Here is a 20289-nt window from a genome sequence, read left to right on the forward strand (position 1 = left end):
AATGCCTCTTGCCGTGGCTGGCAATTCGGAATTCGTGCCCCCTTTGCCAGTTCGAGCTGCCGACGGATGATCTTCAGTATGAGAGCTGGAAGGAGATGAGGGCGGCGGCAACTGAGGAGGGGGACGAGGTGTTGCAGCCCAGTGTACCTGAAGCTTAAAGATCTGTTAATGCAGCGAGTGCTATGCGAGTAGCACAGTGGTATTATCTGTTCTTTGGATTGCTTTTATAGTAGCAACAAAACCTATCCTCTAGAGACCGGAAGATTTTAGCGCCAAAGATACGTAAATATTTGAGGTCTGCATCCACCTTTTGTAGAATACAAATTAGCTAATTTATTGATGCAATATTTAATGCTGGCATGTTATCTTTCTATACTTGTGACAAATCGACAATTGTTAACCAATTCACTATGTTTGATGTCAATCATGCATTGGAAGACATCACCCATTATATATAACAGTTTTAGACAAACGTATGCCAGAGTGAGTTCACAGCTTGTATGGCTTTTAAAGGTTTTCCCCAAAGATGTGGTGTCCTGTGAATAATCTTTATTTCCTCCACAATGTTGACCTATAGCATATGTATGAAATCATAGTTTTCGAATCTGATATGCTCGTGCCTCCACAGCTTGAGGAAGATCCAGAATATAATTAGCCAAAACAATCCTTTATCAGGTGTGGTAGGCGTTTAGCTTCTGCTGTGCTATCTGTTAAATCAAGCAAAACGTCATCCATTCGTGCTTGAACCTCGCCAGAGTTCCTCAGATTCTGCAATACTTCATTCACTGCTATGTCCAGCCCAAACAGAGAATTTTTTATGGCGCTGAATCTTTCTGTTAATGTCGGTGAAGGCCTTGACACTTCAACTAATCTAACCTGCAATATGAATAGAGAATGGAAGAACTGATACTTCAACTAATCTAACCTGCAATATGAATAGAGAATGGAAGAACAGATGTTGTCATCAGTTGACGGTAAAGTTTTTAGGTGATAGTTATGTATCAAACTGAGGCAGATGAGTCTGCGATTAAATTAAAGATCATTTTCACTGGTTCCAGATATTCAGAAGTGAAGAAATTATATACCACACTTTGACAAAGAAAGAAGATATGTCAGTAAAATTTGAAAAAAAAAAAAACAATGGTGGCTTCTCTGAAACAAAAACTATGCAGGGGGTTCAAGGACATACCATTGGCAAAGACCAATCGTTATAGAGTTAACAAAGAATTACTTCAACTAACTATTCGATCAGGAACCTTTTAGTGAAAACACAAGATATTCAGGTGAAAATGAATTAGTTTGCACTCAATTTTATGGTACCAAGGAACTAATGACTGAATCATGAAATTAGTGAAGCAAACCTCACTATCAGGATCAATGTTAGCTTTGAATTTTGCAATGGCAATTGCTCGTGAGAATCCACCAATAGCATCGACCAATCCTCGAGGAGCTGCATCTTTGCCTGTCCATACCCTACCTTGTGCAACCTCCTCCATCTGATCTATCTGGTCACAGAACATCTCTTAGTGAAGGTAACAGGGCAATGAAAAGCAATATGCTGGACAATGGATGTGCCAAAATCATTACGGTCATTGATCGTGATGAAGCAGCTTTGTCACGGAATTGCTTGTAAGCATACTGCGTGGACTTTGCAAAGAGTTCTGCTTCATCTGGTCTGTGTCAATGTCATCCCAAATAAATTAAAATCGCAAAAGAACCCAAATTGAGTTGAAACTGAATGACCAATTTAATTAAGACGATGATGCTTTACTATTCCATTTGGAGAAACATTGTACAACTATAACATTTTCACAAGAAGGTGAAGACCTCATATCACAAGGGCATCTTGTAACATTTTTATAAAGTATATTTTAACTATTAAAAGACAAATTCGTCTGTACCTACATTAAATATGACATTTTTCTGCCACCGAATAGCTATCACTAATAAGACATGATACTATACATAAAAAAAAAAACATCTCCCAACTTTAGGCTGGTGAGATTTCAACTTAAAATGTCCATTATCTAGCTACACACTCAACCTTGAAACATAGAGACATAAGAAGAATAGAGAGAGGACAATTGCTTTCTTATTGATAATTGTCATAGGCTAATAAGCTTATTTATACATATCTATTTATACAAATGGTCAAAATAATTATGAAAAAATATTATGATAAACATAGTAACATATTACAATAACTATATCCAAACATGATAAGTCATTAGTAATTGAAACCAAAAGATATTGAACGTTAAGTCTGGTTGTCAATGACCAATCAAATCTTCTAGAGCAAATATCATTAGTATGATCAACAATACGATAGATCTATTGAACTTTGTCTTTAATGAAAGAAGACAACAACTAGAAGGAGATGAGGAGTTGTCGTTTAAAGGCTGGGATTTGATCTATTGTCAGAAAAAGAGCAGCAAAGAAAGAAGGCTATAATTTGGTGGCTGAATATATTGGAGCATAGGACTACAATTTGGTGGTTGCATTTACGGGAGCAGAGGAAGAAAATTTGTTGTTGTATGCTGATAAAAAATTTAGAAAAAGCTTGCCATTAGACAACTAGAAGATGGCTAAAACAAAGACAACATTTGATGGAGGAAATACTACTTGCAAAGCGGCTATTGCAAAAGAGGTAGAAGGAGAAGAAAATGAGAGGAAGACAGAGAAGGAAGGAGTTTTAGAGCAACTTGTTGCTGATTTGGGGAGAAAAAGATTAAGAGGAAGAAATTTTCTAGTAGAAGACTCTTGCGGAAGGAAGAAGGAGAATAAAAAGGAAAAGAAAAGAGAGAGAGCAGTGAGGAAGAAGGAGGTGATGACAAACTTGTTCTTTTGCGAGAGAGAGAGAGAGAGAGAGAGAGAGAGAGATTTATAACAATGTCGGAAGAAGGCAGAAAGTAGGTGGTGGTGTTGAAGTAGATGAAACTCTTCAAAAAGGCCAAAAAAATTTAAGGAGAAAAAAATAAGAATAAAGAGAAATATGACTCTGAAACCATGTTGAAACATAGAGACATAGCAAGAATAGAGAGAAGGGCAATTGTTTTCTTATTGATAATTGTCATAGGCTAAGAAGTCTATGTATACAGATAGTCAAAATAATATATGAAAAAATATTATGATAAATATGATAATATTTTACGATAACTATGGTAATAACAAATATAGAAATAATGATAAATATAGTTGTGATTGCAATCCAAACATGGTAAGTCGTCAGTAATTGAAACTAATTTCTGAATCTCTTGAACTTCTTTCTTTGTCGTCACTCAATACCTCTCTCACAATGGAGCACTTAAAATTGTATTTTAAAAGTGACAAATTCTCACCTAAGAGGACGCTGCTCAGCAACATTAAGCTCCGCATATTGACCCCTAGACAGAATCTCCTTGTTCAAGTCAATCCTTCCATACAGTTTGTGTAAACTAAACCTCCCTGCAAGTGCTAGGGATTAGCATACCTTTTTTTTTTTTTTTTCTTTTTTACTTTCTTTTGGAGATCATAGATGCCCAATTTACCTGGGTGGAGTCCGAATCTCCAGTGTAGGCGTACTCTAAAATTAATTTTTCAACAGCATAGCAATACCTTCCTAGATAGACAACAGGGGTGTGTAAAGCAGTAAATTCACCTTTGACAACTCCAATTGAAGCGGTTAAAGTGAGATTCTCAGCTAAGATGGTTCCTGCTGCCATAGCCATGTAGTATCCTCCACTTGCTGCAACATCAGACATTGATGCAATCACAGGTTTAGAAGCAGCAAGTAGCTTGATCTCCCTCCAAATTCTGGGAGAAGAGAAATCATATTAGACAACTAACTGAACATGACATCTGACATTATCAAACAAAAAAATAAGAGAAAAAAAATGATAACCAATTAGAAGAAATTGACAAATCATAGTCACTTGTCAGTCATACTGCATCATGCACATACATTATTCATGTATTGATCCAAACAAAATTTCACAATTTCTTGTTCATTAATATGTATATGAGCGATCACTGACTATCAACTGCAAGAGGTATAGTGAGTTATGGAAAAAGACATGGTTCATGTTTGTTCTGGAATAGTTTTTGTCATCTACAAATATATTGCTAACTGTAGAATAACTTGTTTACTCTAGTTTGGATATTGTATTTGATCAACAAAAACTAATGTCCTATGTCAGCCTTACAACTAACGTCTGACAGGATGACATATGAGTTCATCATGTATGTTCTATTGCCATTAACTTAGAGCAACAAATAACAACGTTGAGTATCAACTATTAAGTTTCTCTACTATATGCTATATGGATCTTATTTCTCCATTGAAATCCCATGCTAACGATATTTTCAGTCTCGATTGGTGGCAGTTTTTCATTTTATTTTGACTTGATCAGTTATTCCTATTTAAGGGGCAGTTAGTATGTCTTTTTCAAAAATAGACTTCAGGCTATAATTTTAGATTATTTTCTTAACATTGACAAAATTATTCTTACAATCTTTACCAACCATAGCGCACCTATTATATATATATATATATATATATATAGGATTTTGTTATGCCACACTCCTTGTGAGCACCTAGTGTAATTTTTTTTTAAAATTTATTTTTAGAGCTTAGGGTTTAGGGTATAGTATTTAAGCTAATTTTTTTTTAAAAAAATTACCTTATATGCTCACGGGTTGTACACCATAAGATGTGCGGCATAACATCCCTCTATATATATGGATTTTGTTATGCCACACACCTTATGGTGTACACCCGTGAACACCTAGTGTAAATTTTTTTAGAGCTTAAGGTTTAGGGTATAATATTTATATATACTATAATTAGAAACTTGCATATTATGTCTACTCTTCTCTTAAACATCAGATCTACATATTCTAATCCATTTCCTGAAACTGTACCTCTATTCCAAATTACTATATAATCTTATAATGATGGACCTTGGCCCACAACAATTTAAGAACCCTTTTTTTTTATCATGCATCAAAGTGCATGTGATCTGATACGGATATATAAGGAGGGCTCGAAAGTGTGATAATAGGAAAGACAAAGGGCATTATTGTCATCTCACTTGCTAAGGGTTTTAAGTATAAGGAGAGCACGGTTCACGAAGAGGAGAGGGGGGGCCGCTGTGCACAGGAGGGAGCTCCTTGGGTGCGTGTCCGCATCGCCGGGGAGGAATAGGAGAGGGGTTTTTCCGCCGCCATGATCGCGTGAAAGCCACGACCAGCACCCCTCCTCCAGGCCGCCGCCAACAGGGACCAAAAGGAAGAGACCCGACACTAGGAGGAGTGAGCTTAAAGGGGGTTTTTTCCGCCGCCACCCGCGGCCAGCACTGCCTCCGGCCTCCTCGTCGGCTGACGCCGCCAAGGGACCGGACCTCCGCCTCTCCTTCTCCTCCTCTCGCCATAGCCACCGCGAGTAGGGAGGGGGAAGTTCTCCTCTTCCTCGTGCAGCCACATGGGGCGACTTGTGGCTCACCGGGTTTAGCAGCCACCACCGCTGCCTACAGCAGCGGTCGGCGCCACCTCCAGCGCTCGGCGCCATCTCCAGCGGCCGGAGCATCCGCCAGCAGCCACCTCAGCCTCCCATGGCCATCGTCGCCGCATCCAGAAGCCGTCACAGCCACCAACAGCCGCCTCTTCCCGCGTCTGGCGCTGTACAGCGGCCACTGCTGCTTCTCCAGCCACTGCCACCTCTCTTGTCCGCCTTACAGCTGACTCCGACAGCCGTATAGTCGTCTTGTCCATCATTCGAGGCATAGATTGGATCCACTGCGGCATCTCCGGCAGCTGTCCGTGGTGTATTCGGCCATCGAGCCGTGGTGCTTGGTTCTTAGTAGCATTATGGGTGTTGTGAGCTGTTGCTATTGACCGGCCTCTGAGCCATGACTGTATGTTATATTCCGGCCTGCGAGCCGATGTCATATGTCGGCCGTGTCGCCGTTGTATTTCGGTTGTATCTCACCTTTCGGAGCCACGCAGTGTTAGGCTCCATGTCGCCACCTCCGGACCTCCTTTTTAGTCGGCTCGGATGCCTTCACTATTCCAGGTGACCGCGACTCGATCAGCTCCTCCATCCATCCGAGGGCGCCCCCTGGGCCAGGGTACGTTCTCGCACTCGGTATCTGTTCATTTTATTGCTATACTATTATGCGGTTACTTATATGTCTGTGGGATTCGCCTCGAGCACCGAGGTACCAGAGACCGGGGGAACCCGGTCGCTGGATACAGGTACAGTTGACCGGAGGAGGACTTCAGACGACTTGGTCAACGCAACGGACAGATCATCAACCGGGTCATGGGGATGCGTTCAACCTTCCAGACACGTCATTCCGGCAGGTTCGTCTTCTCAACTTCCTGACAGGATCAATTTGGCGCCGTCTGTGGGAACGCGCCTGATCTGGAACGTGAAGATGGACGATGCCGGAGAGTTCTGCCATTCTCATGACCCCGGTCAGTTTTCCCGTTATTTATTCTGTCAGTTATATGATTTGCATTAGTTCCTCGGGAGAAGACCCCCGAGCCGATCGGCCGGGCGGATTATATACGAGCCACACGCTCGATGGAGAAGACCCCCGAGCCGATCGGCCAGGCGGATTATATACGAGCCACAGGCTCGATGAAGAAGACCCCCGAGCCGATCGACCGGGCGGATTATATACGAGCCACAGGCTCGATGGAGAAGACCCTCGAGCCGATCGGCCGGGCGGATTATATCCGAGCTGCAGGCTCGATGACGAAGATCCCCGAGCCGATCGGCCAGCGGATTATATCCGAGCCGCAGGCTCGATGACGAAGACCCCCGAGCCGATCGGCCGGGCAGATTATATACGAGCCACACGCTCGATGACGAAGACCCCCGAGCCGATCGGCCGGGCGGATTATATCCGAGTTGCAGGCTCGATGACGAAGACCCCGAGCCGATCGGCCGGGCGGATTATATCCGAGCTGCAGGCTCGATGACGAAGACCCCCGAGCCGATCAGCCGGGAGGATTATATACGAGCCCGTGGCTGCCACGGGCTCGATGGCAAAGACCCCCGAGCCGATCGGCCGGGAGGATTATATACGAGCCCGTGGCTGCCACGAGCTCGATGGCGAAGACCCCTGAGCCGATCGGCCGGGTTTGAATTAGCCCTCAGGGCCGTCTAGCCCAGACGTTAAACCGTAGAGTCGAACCGGCGACTATAAAAACCCCGGCCTGAAGACCGTCTAGCCCAGACGTTAAACCGTAGAGTCGAACCGGCGACTATAAAAACCCCGGCTTGAAGACCGTCTAGCCCAGACGTTAAACCGTAGAGTCGAACCGGCGACTATAAAAACCCCGGCTTGAAGACCGTCTAGCCCGGACGTTAAACCGTAGAGTCGAACCGGCGACTATAAAACCCCGGCTTGAAGACCGCTACATGGACGAGTTTATCAGATATTCTATCTCCCCCGTTCAGGGTTGAGCGCATCAGTTATTTCATCTCCCCCGTTCGGGGTCGAGCCGTCGTCGCGAGCATCTATCTCCCCCGTTCGGGGTCGAGCCGTCGTCGCGAGCATCTATCTCCCCCGTTCGGAGCCGAGCGGTTTTCACGTGTCATGAAGCATACCGGAGCCTTTTATCTCCCTCGTTCGGGGTTGAGGTATTACCGATGGTCACGGACAGTACCCCCACTGGTTGTGGACCAGGATCTCTGGGCTTTGCGTATGTTCGGCTCACGACACTCCAGCTCTGTTTGCGCATGATACGCCCGTACGGCATCAGCCACTTAGTTTTACTCGATTGCTGGGCCGACACCTTACGATCGCCCGTGGACTATTCTTGAGGCTACGCAGTCAGCACTTTCATAGCCATCCGATCGGCATGATTTCGATCGCTCGCATGACAGCGTCCGTCTCGCATCTATCCATCCGATCGGCATCATTTCGATCGCTCGCATGACAGCGTCCGTCTAGCATCTATTCGACTGATCGACATCATTCCGGTCGCACGCGCGGCATCGTCCGCCCGGCATCTATCCGTCCGATCGACATCATTCCGATCGTACGTTCCGCATCTTCGGTGTTGTGTGCCCAGCATCGTCATCGCTTGTAGAGATGTTTTTGTTTCACATTCGGCATTTCCACGGTCGCACACTCAGCATCGCTTGTCCACTCGGTCTATTTGTAGTCCATCGTGCCGCTCGGTCTGCTATCATGGCACTCGTCGCTTGCTTGCTGTTTTGGCACTCGCTTAACATTGTCACTCGCTCAGCATCTTCTGCTCGGCGTCTATCCACCTGATCGGCATCACTTCGATCGTCCGGTCGGTATCTTCGCGGCTGCGCACTTGGCATTGGTCTAGTTTCCGACTTAGTCTGCTCGGTATCGTGACCATCTCCTGCGACACCATTATTATAGCGACCGCTCGAGGGACATTATATTATCGGTTCAGCGATTTGGCTTTGGCATCGAGAGCGGTTGAGCCTTGGTGATGGACTGTCTAGTCAGTCGGACTCGCGCCTCCTTCGACTAGACTTGAAGGGAAGGCTTGTGATACGGATATATGAGGAGGGCTCGAAAGTGTGATAATAGGAAAGACAAAGGGCATTATTGTCATCTCACTTGCTAAGGGTTTTAAGTATAAGGAGAGCACGGTTCACGAAGAGGAGAGGGGGGGCCGCTGTGCACAGGAGGGAGCTCCTTGGGTGCGTGTCCGCCATCGCCGGGGAGGAATAGGAGAGGGGTTTTTCCGCCGCCATGATCGCGTGAAAGCCACGACCAGCACCCCTCCTCCAGGCCGCCGCCAACAGGGACCAAAAGGAAGAGACCCGACACTAGGAGGAGTGAGCTGGAAGGGGGTTTTTTCCGCCGCCACCCGCGGCCAGCACTGCCTCCGGCCTCCTCGTCGACTGACGCCGCCAAGGGACCGGACCTCCGCCTCTCCTTCTCCTCCTCTCGCCATAGCCACCGCGAGTAGGGAGGGGGAAGTTCTCCTCTTCCTCGTGCAGCCACATGGGGCGACTTGTGGCTCACCGGGTTTAGCAGCCACCACCGCTGCCTACAGCAGCGGTCGGCGCCACCTCCAGCGCTCGGCGCCATCTCCAGCGGCCGGAGCATCCGCCAGCAGCCACCTCAGCCTCCCATGGCCATCGTCGCCGCGCGGCCACTGCCGCTTCTCCAGCCGCTGCCACCTCTCTTGGCCGCCTTACAGTTGACTCCTACAGCCGTATAGTCGTCTTGTCCATCATTCGAGGCATAGATTGGATCCACTGCGGCATCTCCGGCAGCCGTCTGTGGTGTATTCGGCCATCGAGCCGTGGTGCTTGGTTCTTCGTAGCATTATGGGTGTTGTGAGCTGTTGCTATTGACCGACCTCTGAGCCGTGACTGTATGTTATATTCCGGCCTGCGAGCCGATGTCATATGTCGGTCGTGTCGCCGTTGTATTTCGGTTGTATCTCACCTTTCGGAGCCACGCAGTGTTAGGCTCCATGTCGCCACCTCCGGACCTCCTTTTTAGTCGGCTCGGATGCCTTCACTATTCCAGGTGACCGCGACTCGATCAGCTCCTCCATCCATCCGAGGGCGCCCCCCTGGGCCAGGGTACGTTCTCGCACTCGGTATCTGTTCATTTTATTGCTATACTATTATGCGGTTACTTATATGTCTGTGGGATTCGCCTCGAGCACCGAGGTACCAGAGACCGGGGGAACCCGGTCGCTGGATACAGGTACAGTTGACCGGAGGAGGACTTCAGACGACTTGGTCAACGCAGCTGACAGATCATCAACCGGGTCATGGGGATGCGGTCAACCTTCCAGACACGTCATTCCGGCAAGTTCGTCTTCTCAGCTTCCCGACAGGATCATATCATTTGTAGGGCGCCTTCAAGTCCATCCTTTTCATATCATAATGACAAAAGGCGAATACGCTCGTCCCCAGCGCCCCCGCCAACCCCTCCCAGTACTAACACGGAGGAGGTAAATCATAGCACCCGCATAATGAAGGTTGTTGGTGACATCCTAGACTTGTAACAAATATAACTAAGATCCATGTCCATGAGGATTTTGACAAAATTATGCCAACTATCTAGGTTCTTGAACAACTTTTGTGGTGTTTTTTCTATTATTGATGACAGTTTCTGTTAGCAATAGTGCTACAAAGGTAAAACTAAAAAAGGTTTATCCATAAATACTTACAGATCAGAAGCAAGAGCATCACCACCTGGGCTGTCAATTCTTAAAATAACAGCTTTGAACTTATTTGACTCTGCAAGAAAAGAAAGAAATTGCTCCCACTTAAGAACCATAGATTATATATCCATAAAAAATCATTAATATTCACATTGATCAAAAGTAAAAACAAAATGCAAATTTTCTTTAAAGCTGACACTATCCATCATCCAGTATTCATACACAGTAGTTTGAAACATAAACTAGAATAATCATAGACATGAATTCCAACCTGAGCTCTCAAGTTTCAACAAAGCTAAACTTGACTAAACAAAGTTTTTTGTTTGTTTGTTTGAATAACGAATGTGAAGCTCAATAGACACGCTTGAAGCTAATTTTCCAGCTTTGCACCAGAAGTCTAGGTGGTAAATATTAGAGTGTATACTAAAAGCCTAGCTTTTTGTAAACATTTATTTTGAAATAAAGAATCACATTGGTCAAATGTCTACATTTATATGCTAAGTGTAGTTGTTTAATTAATTTATATTGTAGATAACATGGTGTGTGGTGTCACACACAGAAGATCATGTTATCAGTTCCTTATAAATTATAAATAGTAGCTCACGACTAAGATGGATAGAAACAAACCATTGGAATAAGTCGTAGTATAATTTGGTATTAGTTTATCTTGACTATAAAATTACACTAGTACACTCTGAGTGTATTAAGCAGGACCATTTAAGGTAGTTTCTTTTTATATTAACTGCATAAAAGAACAAGACATTTGTTATTATGGAAGTGTGTGCTCTTAATCCTGATATAATAACAAGCGCATATATTTAGTATTTATTTTTTAAATTTATTAGTGGTGAGATTTAGTTTGATAAATCAAGAGACCCGATAAGTTGGGAAATAATATTATTTATAGTGTGTGTTGTTGATTATAGAAGGAAACTGTGTCCTAGCAATCTAGGTTGATGATGTCCCCAAGAGGAGCTCATAAGGATTGTCATGTAAACCTTGCAAGTGGACTTAATCCAACATGACAATAAGGTTGAGTGGTACTACTCTTGGAGTTAGATATTAATTAAGTGAGTTGTCAGTAATTCATTTAATTAGTGGACATTCGATATCTTAAACACAGGGAGATTAACACACTCATGATAAGAATGAGCCCATATAGTAATATGGGATTGGTGCGGTAGTTCAATAATAACTCTTTAGTGGTATGAGTTATTATTGATGAACTCGAGTTGGGTGTTCGGAGCGAACACGGGAAGCTCAAGTTCATCGGGAGACCAAAACCAATTCCTCCTCTCGGTCCCTGTCGTAGCCTCTTATTTATAAAGTCTTATATCCATCCAAACTCAACTTCTTACCCACCTTAAGGTGGCCGGCCAAGCCAAGCTTGGAGCCCAAGCAAGGGCCGACCAAACCAAGCCTTGGATGGGATTAAGATGTGACCGACCTAGCTTGGAGCCCAAGCTTAGGTGGTCGGCCACATAAAAAAATAAATAAAAGGGAGTTTATTTTTAAAATCTTTCCTTATGTGGAAGCCATGATTTTAAAAGAGAATTTTAAAAATTAAATCTTTCCTTTTATAGTTTCTACAAAGGATTAAGAGAAAGATTTGATATCTTTCCTTATTTGTAGTTAAAAGGAAGATTTTAATTTTTGGAGAAAACTTTCCTTAATTGTAACCATCCACATGTTTTAAAAGGGAGATTTTAATTTATAAAAGTTTCCTTTTATAACTAACCATGAAGGGAATTTTAAAAGAGAAATTTTTATTTTAAAATTTCCGGAAACAAATAAGGAAGTTTTAATTTTGTGTTTAAAACTTTTCTTGTTTGGAGCTCAATGAGGTGGCCGGCCATAGAAAGAATAAAAGGAAATTTTTAATTAAATTTTCCTTTTGTTCATTGGCAAGGAAAATAAGGAAGTTTTAATTATGTCTAAAACTTTCTTTATTTGCCAAGACCAAGGAATATAAAAGAGAGGGTAGAGGTGCCTCACCTTAGACAACGCATATATTATTCCTCTCCTCTCTTTTCCTTGGTGGTGGCCGGCCCTCTTCTCTTGCTCATCCTCTTCTCTTCTTCTTTGGAGGCCGACGGCATCACATCTCTTGGAGCTTTTGGTGGCCGGATCTTGCTTGAGGAAGAAGGAGAGAAAGGAGACTTTGTTTCCTAGCATCTCTTGGAGCTTGGTGGTGGTGGCCGAAACTTGGAAGGAAGAAGAAGGCTTGGGTGGATTCTCATCTCGGTAGATCGTCACCCACACCACGTCCGAGATAAGAAGAGGAATACAACAGAAGATCGTGAGGTCTATAAGCTACAAAAGGTATAACTAGTTCTGTTTCCGCATCATAACTAGTTCATCTTTTGTATGAATTTTGAAAATACCAAACACAAGAGGCTAACGATTCTAGGTTTCGGATTTATGATTCGATTTTGTGTTTCTTTTGTTTTTTCGATCTTGTGATTCGATTGTTCTTAATGGTTAAACCTAGGGTTGCTATAAGGAGATTAAATATTGAATTTCGTTGAAAGGTTTTGTCTAGGAAGTGGTGGATGATCTCATACCTAAGAAGGCCTAGTGTCTCGCTATGTTTAACCTGGAAGCCGATCTCTGAAATAAATATTTAATCAAATTTGTAACATGGGTGGATTTGGATTAATAATATTAAGCATCATTTGCGATTCAAGTCTAAACCTCTAAGAACAGATAAGTTGAATTTGGAATCAATAATGTTAAGTTCTGTTTGCGATTCCAAATTTAATTTCTAAAGAACACAATAGGTTGTTAGGAAAGGTTCGGGACTTGTACAAAATTTTTGTACAGGGGAACCGGTATGATATTCTGAGTAGCAACAAACAGTAAAAATATTTCAACTTGAATAAAAGAGTTTGGTATATGATAGAAGTCTTAATTCACTCAAATGCTATCTAACGAATAATGCTGGCAACATAAATTGGCAAAAAATGAAGAAAAGTTAAATCCATTAATAATGAAAAGTAGGCATCTTGATAGGCAAAAATTAAAATATACAGATAAATCCTTTAAATTTACAAGCGTGAAATAATGTTGTGAAACAAAGAGCAATAATTTCACAACTTGGCATAAGAACACGCAGCTAGTGAACCAACCTCTAACACTGCGAATCTTCTCAATTAGTTGTTCAGCAATGATGCCAGAACTAGCAAAACTGAAAGGGTTTCTAGCACGGGTAATGGCCCCAGAAGCTCTGATTATGGCGATTGCCTCTTTACCGCCATCTAAACCAAGAGTTGATTTTCTTACTCTCACGTATTTGCTGTTGAAGCAACAAATTAAACACTTGTATGATTAGTTGGTTAGGTAATGTGTTATTCTTATTAATTGTCTAAGTAGTACAGCCCCAAGCACCCCAACAACTATAATCTCTAAGATGGTCCAGTGAAAGCTGCAACAACAAAGAATGAAAATGACTGCTTTCACTGCTTGAAACAAAGCTTCAAGATGAAAAGAAAGCAATATTGACCCCAGTGGGACAACATTAGTTCGCAGTTAGTAAAAATAATAACAATGAAATAATACTGAAACAGTGAAAAGACCATAACAGTGTAACTCTCTTTTAGTATATTGATCTCAAGGAAATAATACAAATTGGTTTCCGCTTGCAATTGTTGAACAGAAAGAGACATTACATTAGAAACAAAATTATGTATCCACAATTATTATTTTCATGATTTCCGTATTGTTGAGCAAGTTGTGACCATCTACACTATGTTTGACATATAAGAACACCTAGTGCAATCCAACCAGAGTAAAACATAAATGCTCTTGAAGATTTTTGTTACCTATAGCCCACCAAAAGAAGCTTTTTCTTATGCTTTTGGCCCAATCTCTCCTTTAGCATTGACAAGACCTACCTCATGTCATAAAAAATCATTGAATTTACTAAGAAAAATTCTTAAATTGAAGAAACCAAATAGAAAAAGGAAAAACTGTTAGAATATTGAAAACTCAATTCCATAGTTGTTTGAACTCTGGATACAGGAGTTATATAAAAGATGCTTGTACATTAATCTAAGATGGAATGGATGCAACTAAAGGATGAAAAGCATTTTTCATTGGAAATATAGGAGTAATACTAACTCATACTGTTTGGGTAACTTTCCATAAGCTTGAAGTTTAAAATCTCAATAATTTTTCACAGAACGCGAAACTTTTCCTTAGTTCAAGCATCGTAAAGTGACCAAAGTTTATGGTACAGAAGAACAAACATTTTTGAGATTGTCAAAAGAAATTCCTTGACTGGTCCCTTATTACCTTCAACAACCTCTGTAGCTGGAAAATTAACATTAATTGACATCACTATAATAGATATAGAAAATTTTCTGCTAGATTATCCACTGGTATAAAGAATAGTACATCTTCCTGAAAGAGATATCTAAGTTGGAAATATCTGTAATACCAGGATCATTTTGTGATTTGAATTATTCCAAGGACAATGAGATGGAAAAGACAATTTTACATGTTATCCCTAAAATAAATCCATTACAATATGTACTGTAATGATTTTTTATGTCTCCTGACCCACACACATCGTTCTCTGTAAGGACCTTCCCATATTGGAGATACACAACCATTTGTGATGTCTCCTGGTCGGTAACATCCTTCTATGTAAGGGCCTTCCTTTATTGAAGACATCACAACTATATTTGATAGAGGTATCACTCCAATGTTGGAGGCCAGCAAAAAAACATGGGATTAAGATTGACAACTCTGTAGCAATAACAATCATATATTTGAAACCAAAATACAAGGTAAAATTAACTTCAAAAATAACTTAACAATTTTGAGAAGACACAAACATGTTAAAGTGGAAGGTCTACAAGAAAGGCAAAAAAAATTGATCATTACAAACAAAATTTGATAATTAGATTGATACATGTCCTGATTCAGTAATTTTGGCAACTTAATTTACCCATCATGAAAATGTTTGATTCAATTATCCTTGACAATACACTAAATTTAATGATTTCCAGTTAGATTAAGTCATGAAAACAGTCCGTCATTAGAAGTAAGATTAACAGCAACAATCTTAATGCTACAAATTGTGACTGAGCCATGCACATTAGATAGCTATGTTCTATTTAAGGATTATGATGGTGCAATCCACGTCACTATGGAATGAGTAGAAGCAATGCTTCTTGGAATTGGAGTGGAGTTCTGAGGAGCAGAGTTGAGATGGACAATGGAATCCTTCTTGAGGCTGAACTGATGAGGCCTCTTCCTGTAGTTCTTTTTGCCAGCAATTGAACTGGGTCATGCTCTTGATCCATTCCTAACCTTGATCTGGCCAGAGCACATCACCTCAGGAGATGTCAACTCAGTGACTTTCAGGCTCATGTTCGTTGCTGATGTAGCCTTGAAGAGGGTGCTAGCCTGATGCAAGTCCAGGCCCATACTAGGAAGTGTTGTTGGTGCTGGCTGCTGGCTGCTGGCTGCTGACTTGGTTGGGCTTATGTTCTTGGGCTATGTCAGGCATAGCATGGACCATCATGTATCAAGCTGAGTCAGGCTGCTGGCAACCTGACCCTTTTAACACAGTTTCAAGAAGAAAGGAATATCTATTAATTATAATGATGTCATAAAAGATATGTGTGATAATAACTTATTAGTGTTAGCTACCTGGCGTGTGACATAATTTTTCTATACTTGTAAGTTTGCTTAAGTATTTCTAAGCCTGTATCTTTTCACATTTGGTATTAGATGATTATTTTATAGAAAATAGTTAGAAGTTTCAAAAGATATTTATAAATTTCTACAGTTCATCTAGTGAAGTAAATCATGCTTGCATCCTAAGCTAGAAAACATACATTTTATGTAATCAAAAAGACAAAATTCTGAACAAACATTTAAATTAAATTGCTAGAAAAAGGCATAAAAACATACGTTCTGTTTGATCAAAATACAACATTATTAACAAATATTTAAATTAAATTGCTGAGCTAGCAACTTGATATATTAGAGCATTTGGAAAGGAGTCTTGACAAAAGAATATCACATAGATCCACATGTAGGACCAAACCATAGAAGTCCATTAAACAGAAAGTTTATCATAAACCACAACTAGATAATCAAGATGAAAAATTATTCTATGGAAATAAAGAATTCTCCAAGTGCCTCCATGATGCATGCTGATAAGAGGTAAAACTCTAAAACAATGGATATGCATTTTAGCAGTCTCACTACTTAAAAAATCAGTAAATTTAATCACAGGAAAGTAGTTCAAAAGTTATGTTGATACCTACCTCACTTTGAAAACTGATCACTGTAGTCTAGACATTGATCTTAGAAGGATTACTAATTAAATAATATTAAAGTAACAGAATAATAAGATTTATCAAAAAGGACTTTTGAAGATACTATTTCATGCAACTCATGTATAAATAATTAATTGGCCAGTCAGAAACTTTCACCTCATCATCATACATTATGTTTGTTATCCAACCTTCTTCTTTAAGTTTTTCAACTTGATAAACTCCAGAATTAAGAAAGTTCTCAATTTCTTCCCTTCTCTTTCCTTGAAAAAAGTTTCAGATTCCAAGATACTAATTATTAAAGTAGAAAACATGAGAATTCAATCCTGACAATATGCATGAGGAGATACCTTGACTCAAAGATATTGTTTCAAGCCAATTTTCATAAATTCTATCAAGCAGAGAACTGAACATTTCACGAACTTCTTTAGACATGCTTTTGTGAGTGAGCTGCTCTCCCACACTCTTGTATGGGCCAATTCTATGAACTTCTGGATCAACACCTGCTTTTTCTAGTACACCTACAAAATTATATGCAATCTTAACAAACCATAGACACAATCATGCGCAAGTGACAAGAACATTAAGTTAATTTGAACAACTGCACATGAAAATCCTGTGTGTGTGTGTGTGTGAGAGAGAGAGAGAGAGAGGACCCATTTCACATACTAGAGTTTAAAAAAGCTGAATTTACACAATATATCAACTGCATATCAAACTTTGACAATCCAATCTTTCAAAACTATTATAAATATGCATCATGTTTGGATTCTCCATCATAAGATGAGAAAAATGCCATGTGGCTCTTGCTTGGCACCTCGGATCACAATTGACCTATCACACAGGAAAGCACACGAAAAAATTAGCAGTCATTGACTTTTGCACTGGAAACTTCCATAAGATCCTTGGATGAAGCTCAAGCAAACCTCGGTAGTGCTGAATGCCTTTCCCTTGAGTAGTCTATCTCTTCCTGTTAATCTATGGACCTTAATCAATGTGAGGAAATAAATCATTGGAGTGATACAGTTTCAGCATCAGAAATATTTGTAAGCACTGATACTCGGTACTCGTATCAAAATGTTTTATGTTTCAATCTATCAAATTTTTTGTCACTAGTTTTCCTGTGAGAGAGGCAAGTTGTATTTTGATAGGGCACCAGGTGAGTGTCATGCATCATCTCCGGCACCTTATGAAGGAGAGTGTAAAGAGGTATGCATTTTTTGCTATTTGAAAGATCAGATAGTAAAACAGTAAAATCCTTAGTTCATGTATCAATTTGTTATAACATGTAATGTTTGAGGCATAAAAAAATGCTTCATTCCAAAGCTATCATAGGCAATAAGAACACAACTGCATATCCAACCCTAATAATGAATCCAAAAGGTGACGTACTATTATTATATGCATTTTCATTCCTAAAGTTCTGTTGTTATTTCAACTTTTATGAATAGTTTAGGGAAAAGCGAACAAAAAACAAATCAAAGCAAACAATTAATATGCAAAAATTGAGAATTACACAACAAATCATACAAATAGCCAAGGCAAACTCAATTGACAATCATGACCTGCTCCAATGCTTAGCAAGTTGTTGAAAATCACTAGCATTTATATAACAAGGGAAAAAGACTTGGAAAATAGAGTTAGATATTTCAATATATGCACAATATACTGGTGGGGGCATACATACCACCAACAAATGTTGTTTGAAGTGCCAAACCATATAATCCAACATAAGCACTTGGAGGAACATATAACTCTCCACAAGCACATGCAATGTAATACTCCTTCTCTCGGCACACAGGTACATAACTCACAATGAATTTACCTAAAAAGAGAAGTTATCTGATTAAAAACTCCTAAATATTTCATAGAATGGTTTTGTATCTTCACCTGATTTTTTGAAGTTCAGTATATGCCTTCGTATTTCATCTAGTTTCCCCCATCCACAATCAAGTGGTTCTATATGAAGATAAATACCAGATATACGAGGGTCATATGCTGCTTTTAAAAAACAGTCGCATATTTGTGGCAGAGATAGTCCCGAGGAGAAGCGTGTCCATAACTGATCAGATATCTGCAAATACAACACATCTCCAATGAACTGAAGCAATCAAAGGTGCTGTTAACATGCTAGTTCAAATTTAAAAAGAACTACCAATTGTTATGCCCTGAACAAGTATTGTAGCATCGATAGAAGTATCACAATTAACAAATTTGCCCATAGTTTAATAGTAGGTACAAGGTTCAAAATCTCAAGCTGTGCAAGAATTTTGGACTTTGACTGGAACAATACTATTTCACTAATGTGCTGATGTTTTGACATATGGTGCTGGTGGAGAATTAGAGAGGAAGGAGGAAAGAGATGAAAAAGAAAAAAAAGTTTAAACTTTCACCCAATGAATGATACAAATTTTAAATTACTTTGTACGGCCACAAGTTACAAAAAGAACACAAATATTATTTTAATTTATCTTGAAGTGTTTTGTGGCATGTCAAAGCGAATTGAATGTTGATATATGATAGTCATCGACATGATTAACACAATATTTCCTATGTTGAATAGTATTGAGTTTCAGTAATTTAACGGAATGAACTTTGGACTGTGCCACCCAACACAATATGAGATTTCAAACCACAAGTAGTAAAATATTCATAGCATTTCTTTGGCCCCCAGGGCGTAGCGTAGACGGTGAGCGCATGGTATCTCTGGCGTAATGGCCAGGGGTCGATTCTCAGGAACTGACGACCTGGGGTTTACCCCGCCATGCGCCTATGGCCTGTGTACCTACATGAACCTCCCTCCATATCCGTGGGGCCGACACTAGGGGGGCCGCTAAGGTAACGGATCTACCTTTTTTCATAGCATTTCTTTGGCACTCAATATCATAGTAAACTTTGATATCTTAGAAAAGTATTTCATAGTATCTTACCAAAGTATTAAATAGAGGTGCATATTTTGCAATAACAATACTTCGACACATTGTTTCATGTAATACTAATATTATTAGTAATCTATGTAATGAATCATTTTTAATGCCGGTTACTCAATCATGTATGCTCATAGTGCGCAAAATGTTAATGCAACTATGAATAGTTGCCGAGTAAAATAGCCGATTAGCCATAGAAAGAGAGCTGAGATGAGTTAGCTGAGAAAAGAAGCCAAAAAAAAAAATTCTTTGAGTGATAAAGAAAAGAAAGAATTAACATTCGACAAGAAACGGGAGAAGCGACCTTTCCGCGAAGTTGCATCTTGAGCACGCTTCCCTTTTCGATCCGCTCCCAAGGGAGAGCGAAGAACAACCTCAACTGGACGCCCAACCTCTTCCACCATCCGAGCTCCTTCATCTCGAATTCCCCCGTCGGGTAATCTCCCCCTACATTGGACGGTGGGGGTGGGGTTCCGTCGCTTCTCCCGGATTTCTCAGTCCGTTCTCCGCCGGAAGCCGAGGCAGCGGAGGACACGAGGGATCGGACGGAGCAGTCACAAAGGCGATCTGAGGCGGGGAGAAGAGGAAGAGGCGGAGAGCAATGAAGGAGAGCGCCCAGCGGGGATCGGAAGAAGAGGATAGCAGGAAGAGCTGGCAGGGTTCTGCGATATTGAGAGAGCTTGAAGAGAAGAAATCGTGCAGACATTGACCCCTTCTTCCTCTTCTTCTCGCTCGGCCGATCGCCTCCGTCTTGTTCGGTTAAATGCCCGCATGAAAAGTAGAGGTAATTCCTTTCGTGCACAGTGGGCGGCGAAGCTCGTTTGTTCTGGAAGACTTATAAATCAGGAGTCAACTGCTTATAAAAATAATCAAAAATTCCTTTTTAAATACTCTTTAAAATTTTAAATTATCAA

The 20289-nt window shown here is 40.9% G+C and overlaps 1 protein-coding gene and 1 long non-coding RNA gene across 2 annotated transcripts; both read right to left on the reverse strand.

The window, feature by feature from the left end:
• Positions 1-332: 332 nt before the first annotated feature.
• LOC122012421 (serine protease SPPA, chloroplastic-like) lies at positions 333-20201 on the reverse strand. Its single transcript, XM_042568949.1, has 13 exons — positions 19680-20201; positions 18339-18522; positions 18136-18273; positions 16799-16969; positions 16608-16711; positions 13980-14047; positions 13287-13453; positions 10165-10234; positions 3638-3792; positions 3339-3444; positions 1588-1675; positions 1362-1505; positions 333-876 (listed from the first exon to the last, which is right to left on the reverse strand). The coding sequence occupies exons 1-13, from the start codon at positions 20079-20081 to the stop codon at positions 652-654; spliced, it is 2022 nt and encodes a 673-aa protein (XP_042424883.1). The 5' UTR covers positions 20082-20201; the 3' UTR covers positions 333-651.
• On the reverse strand, positions 17059-18129 carry LOC122012423. Its single transcript, XR_006120216.1, has 2 exons — positions 17375-18129; positions 17059-17282 (listed from the first exon to the last, which is right to left on the reverse strand). It is a non-coding gene; the product is annotated as an uncharacterized LOC122012423 (long non-coding RNA).
• Positions 20202-20289: the final 88 nt, after the last annotated feature.

The sequence above is a fragment of the Zingiber officinale genome, chromosome 8A, assembly GCF_018446385.1.
Source record: "Zingiber officinale cultivar Zhangliang chromosome 8A, Zo_v1.1, whole genome shotgun sequence".
Lineage (NCBI taxonomy): Eukaryota > Viridiplantae > Streptophyta > Magnoliopsida > Zingiberales > Zingiberaceae > Zingiber > Zingiber officinale.

Bases quoted from the DNA above. Each gene is read 5' to 3' on its own strand.
- LOC122012421 (XM_042568949.1), bottom strand. From the start codon at position 20,081: ATGTCTGCACGATTTCTTCTCTTCAAGCTCTCTCAATATCGCAGAACC. The intron at 18,523-19,679 runs GTCGCTTCTCCC...TTGTATTTGCAG, and splicing joins AGATGCAACTTCGCGGAAAG to ATATCTGATCAGTTATGGAC. The intron at 1,676-3,338 runs GTGAGAATTTGT...ACATTGACACAG, and splicing joins GCTGAGCAGCGTCCTCTTAG to ACCAGATGAAGCAGAACTCT.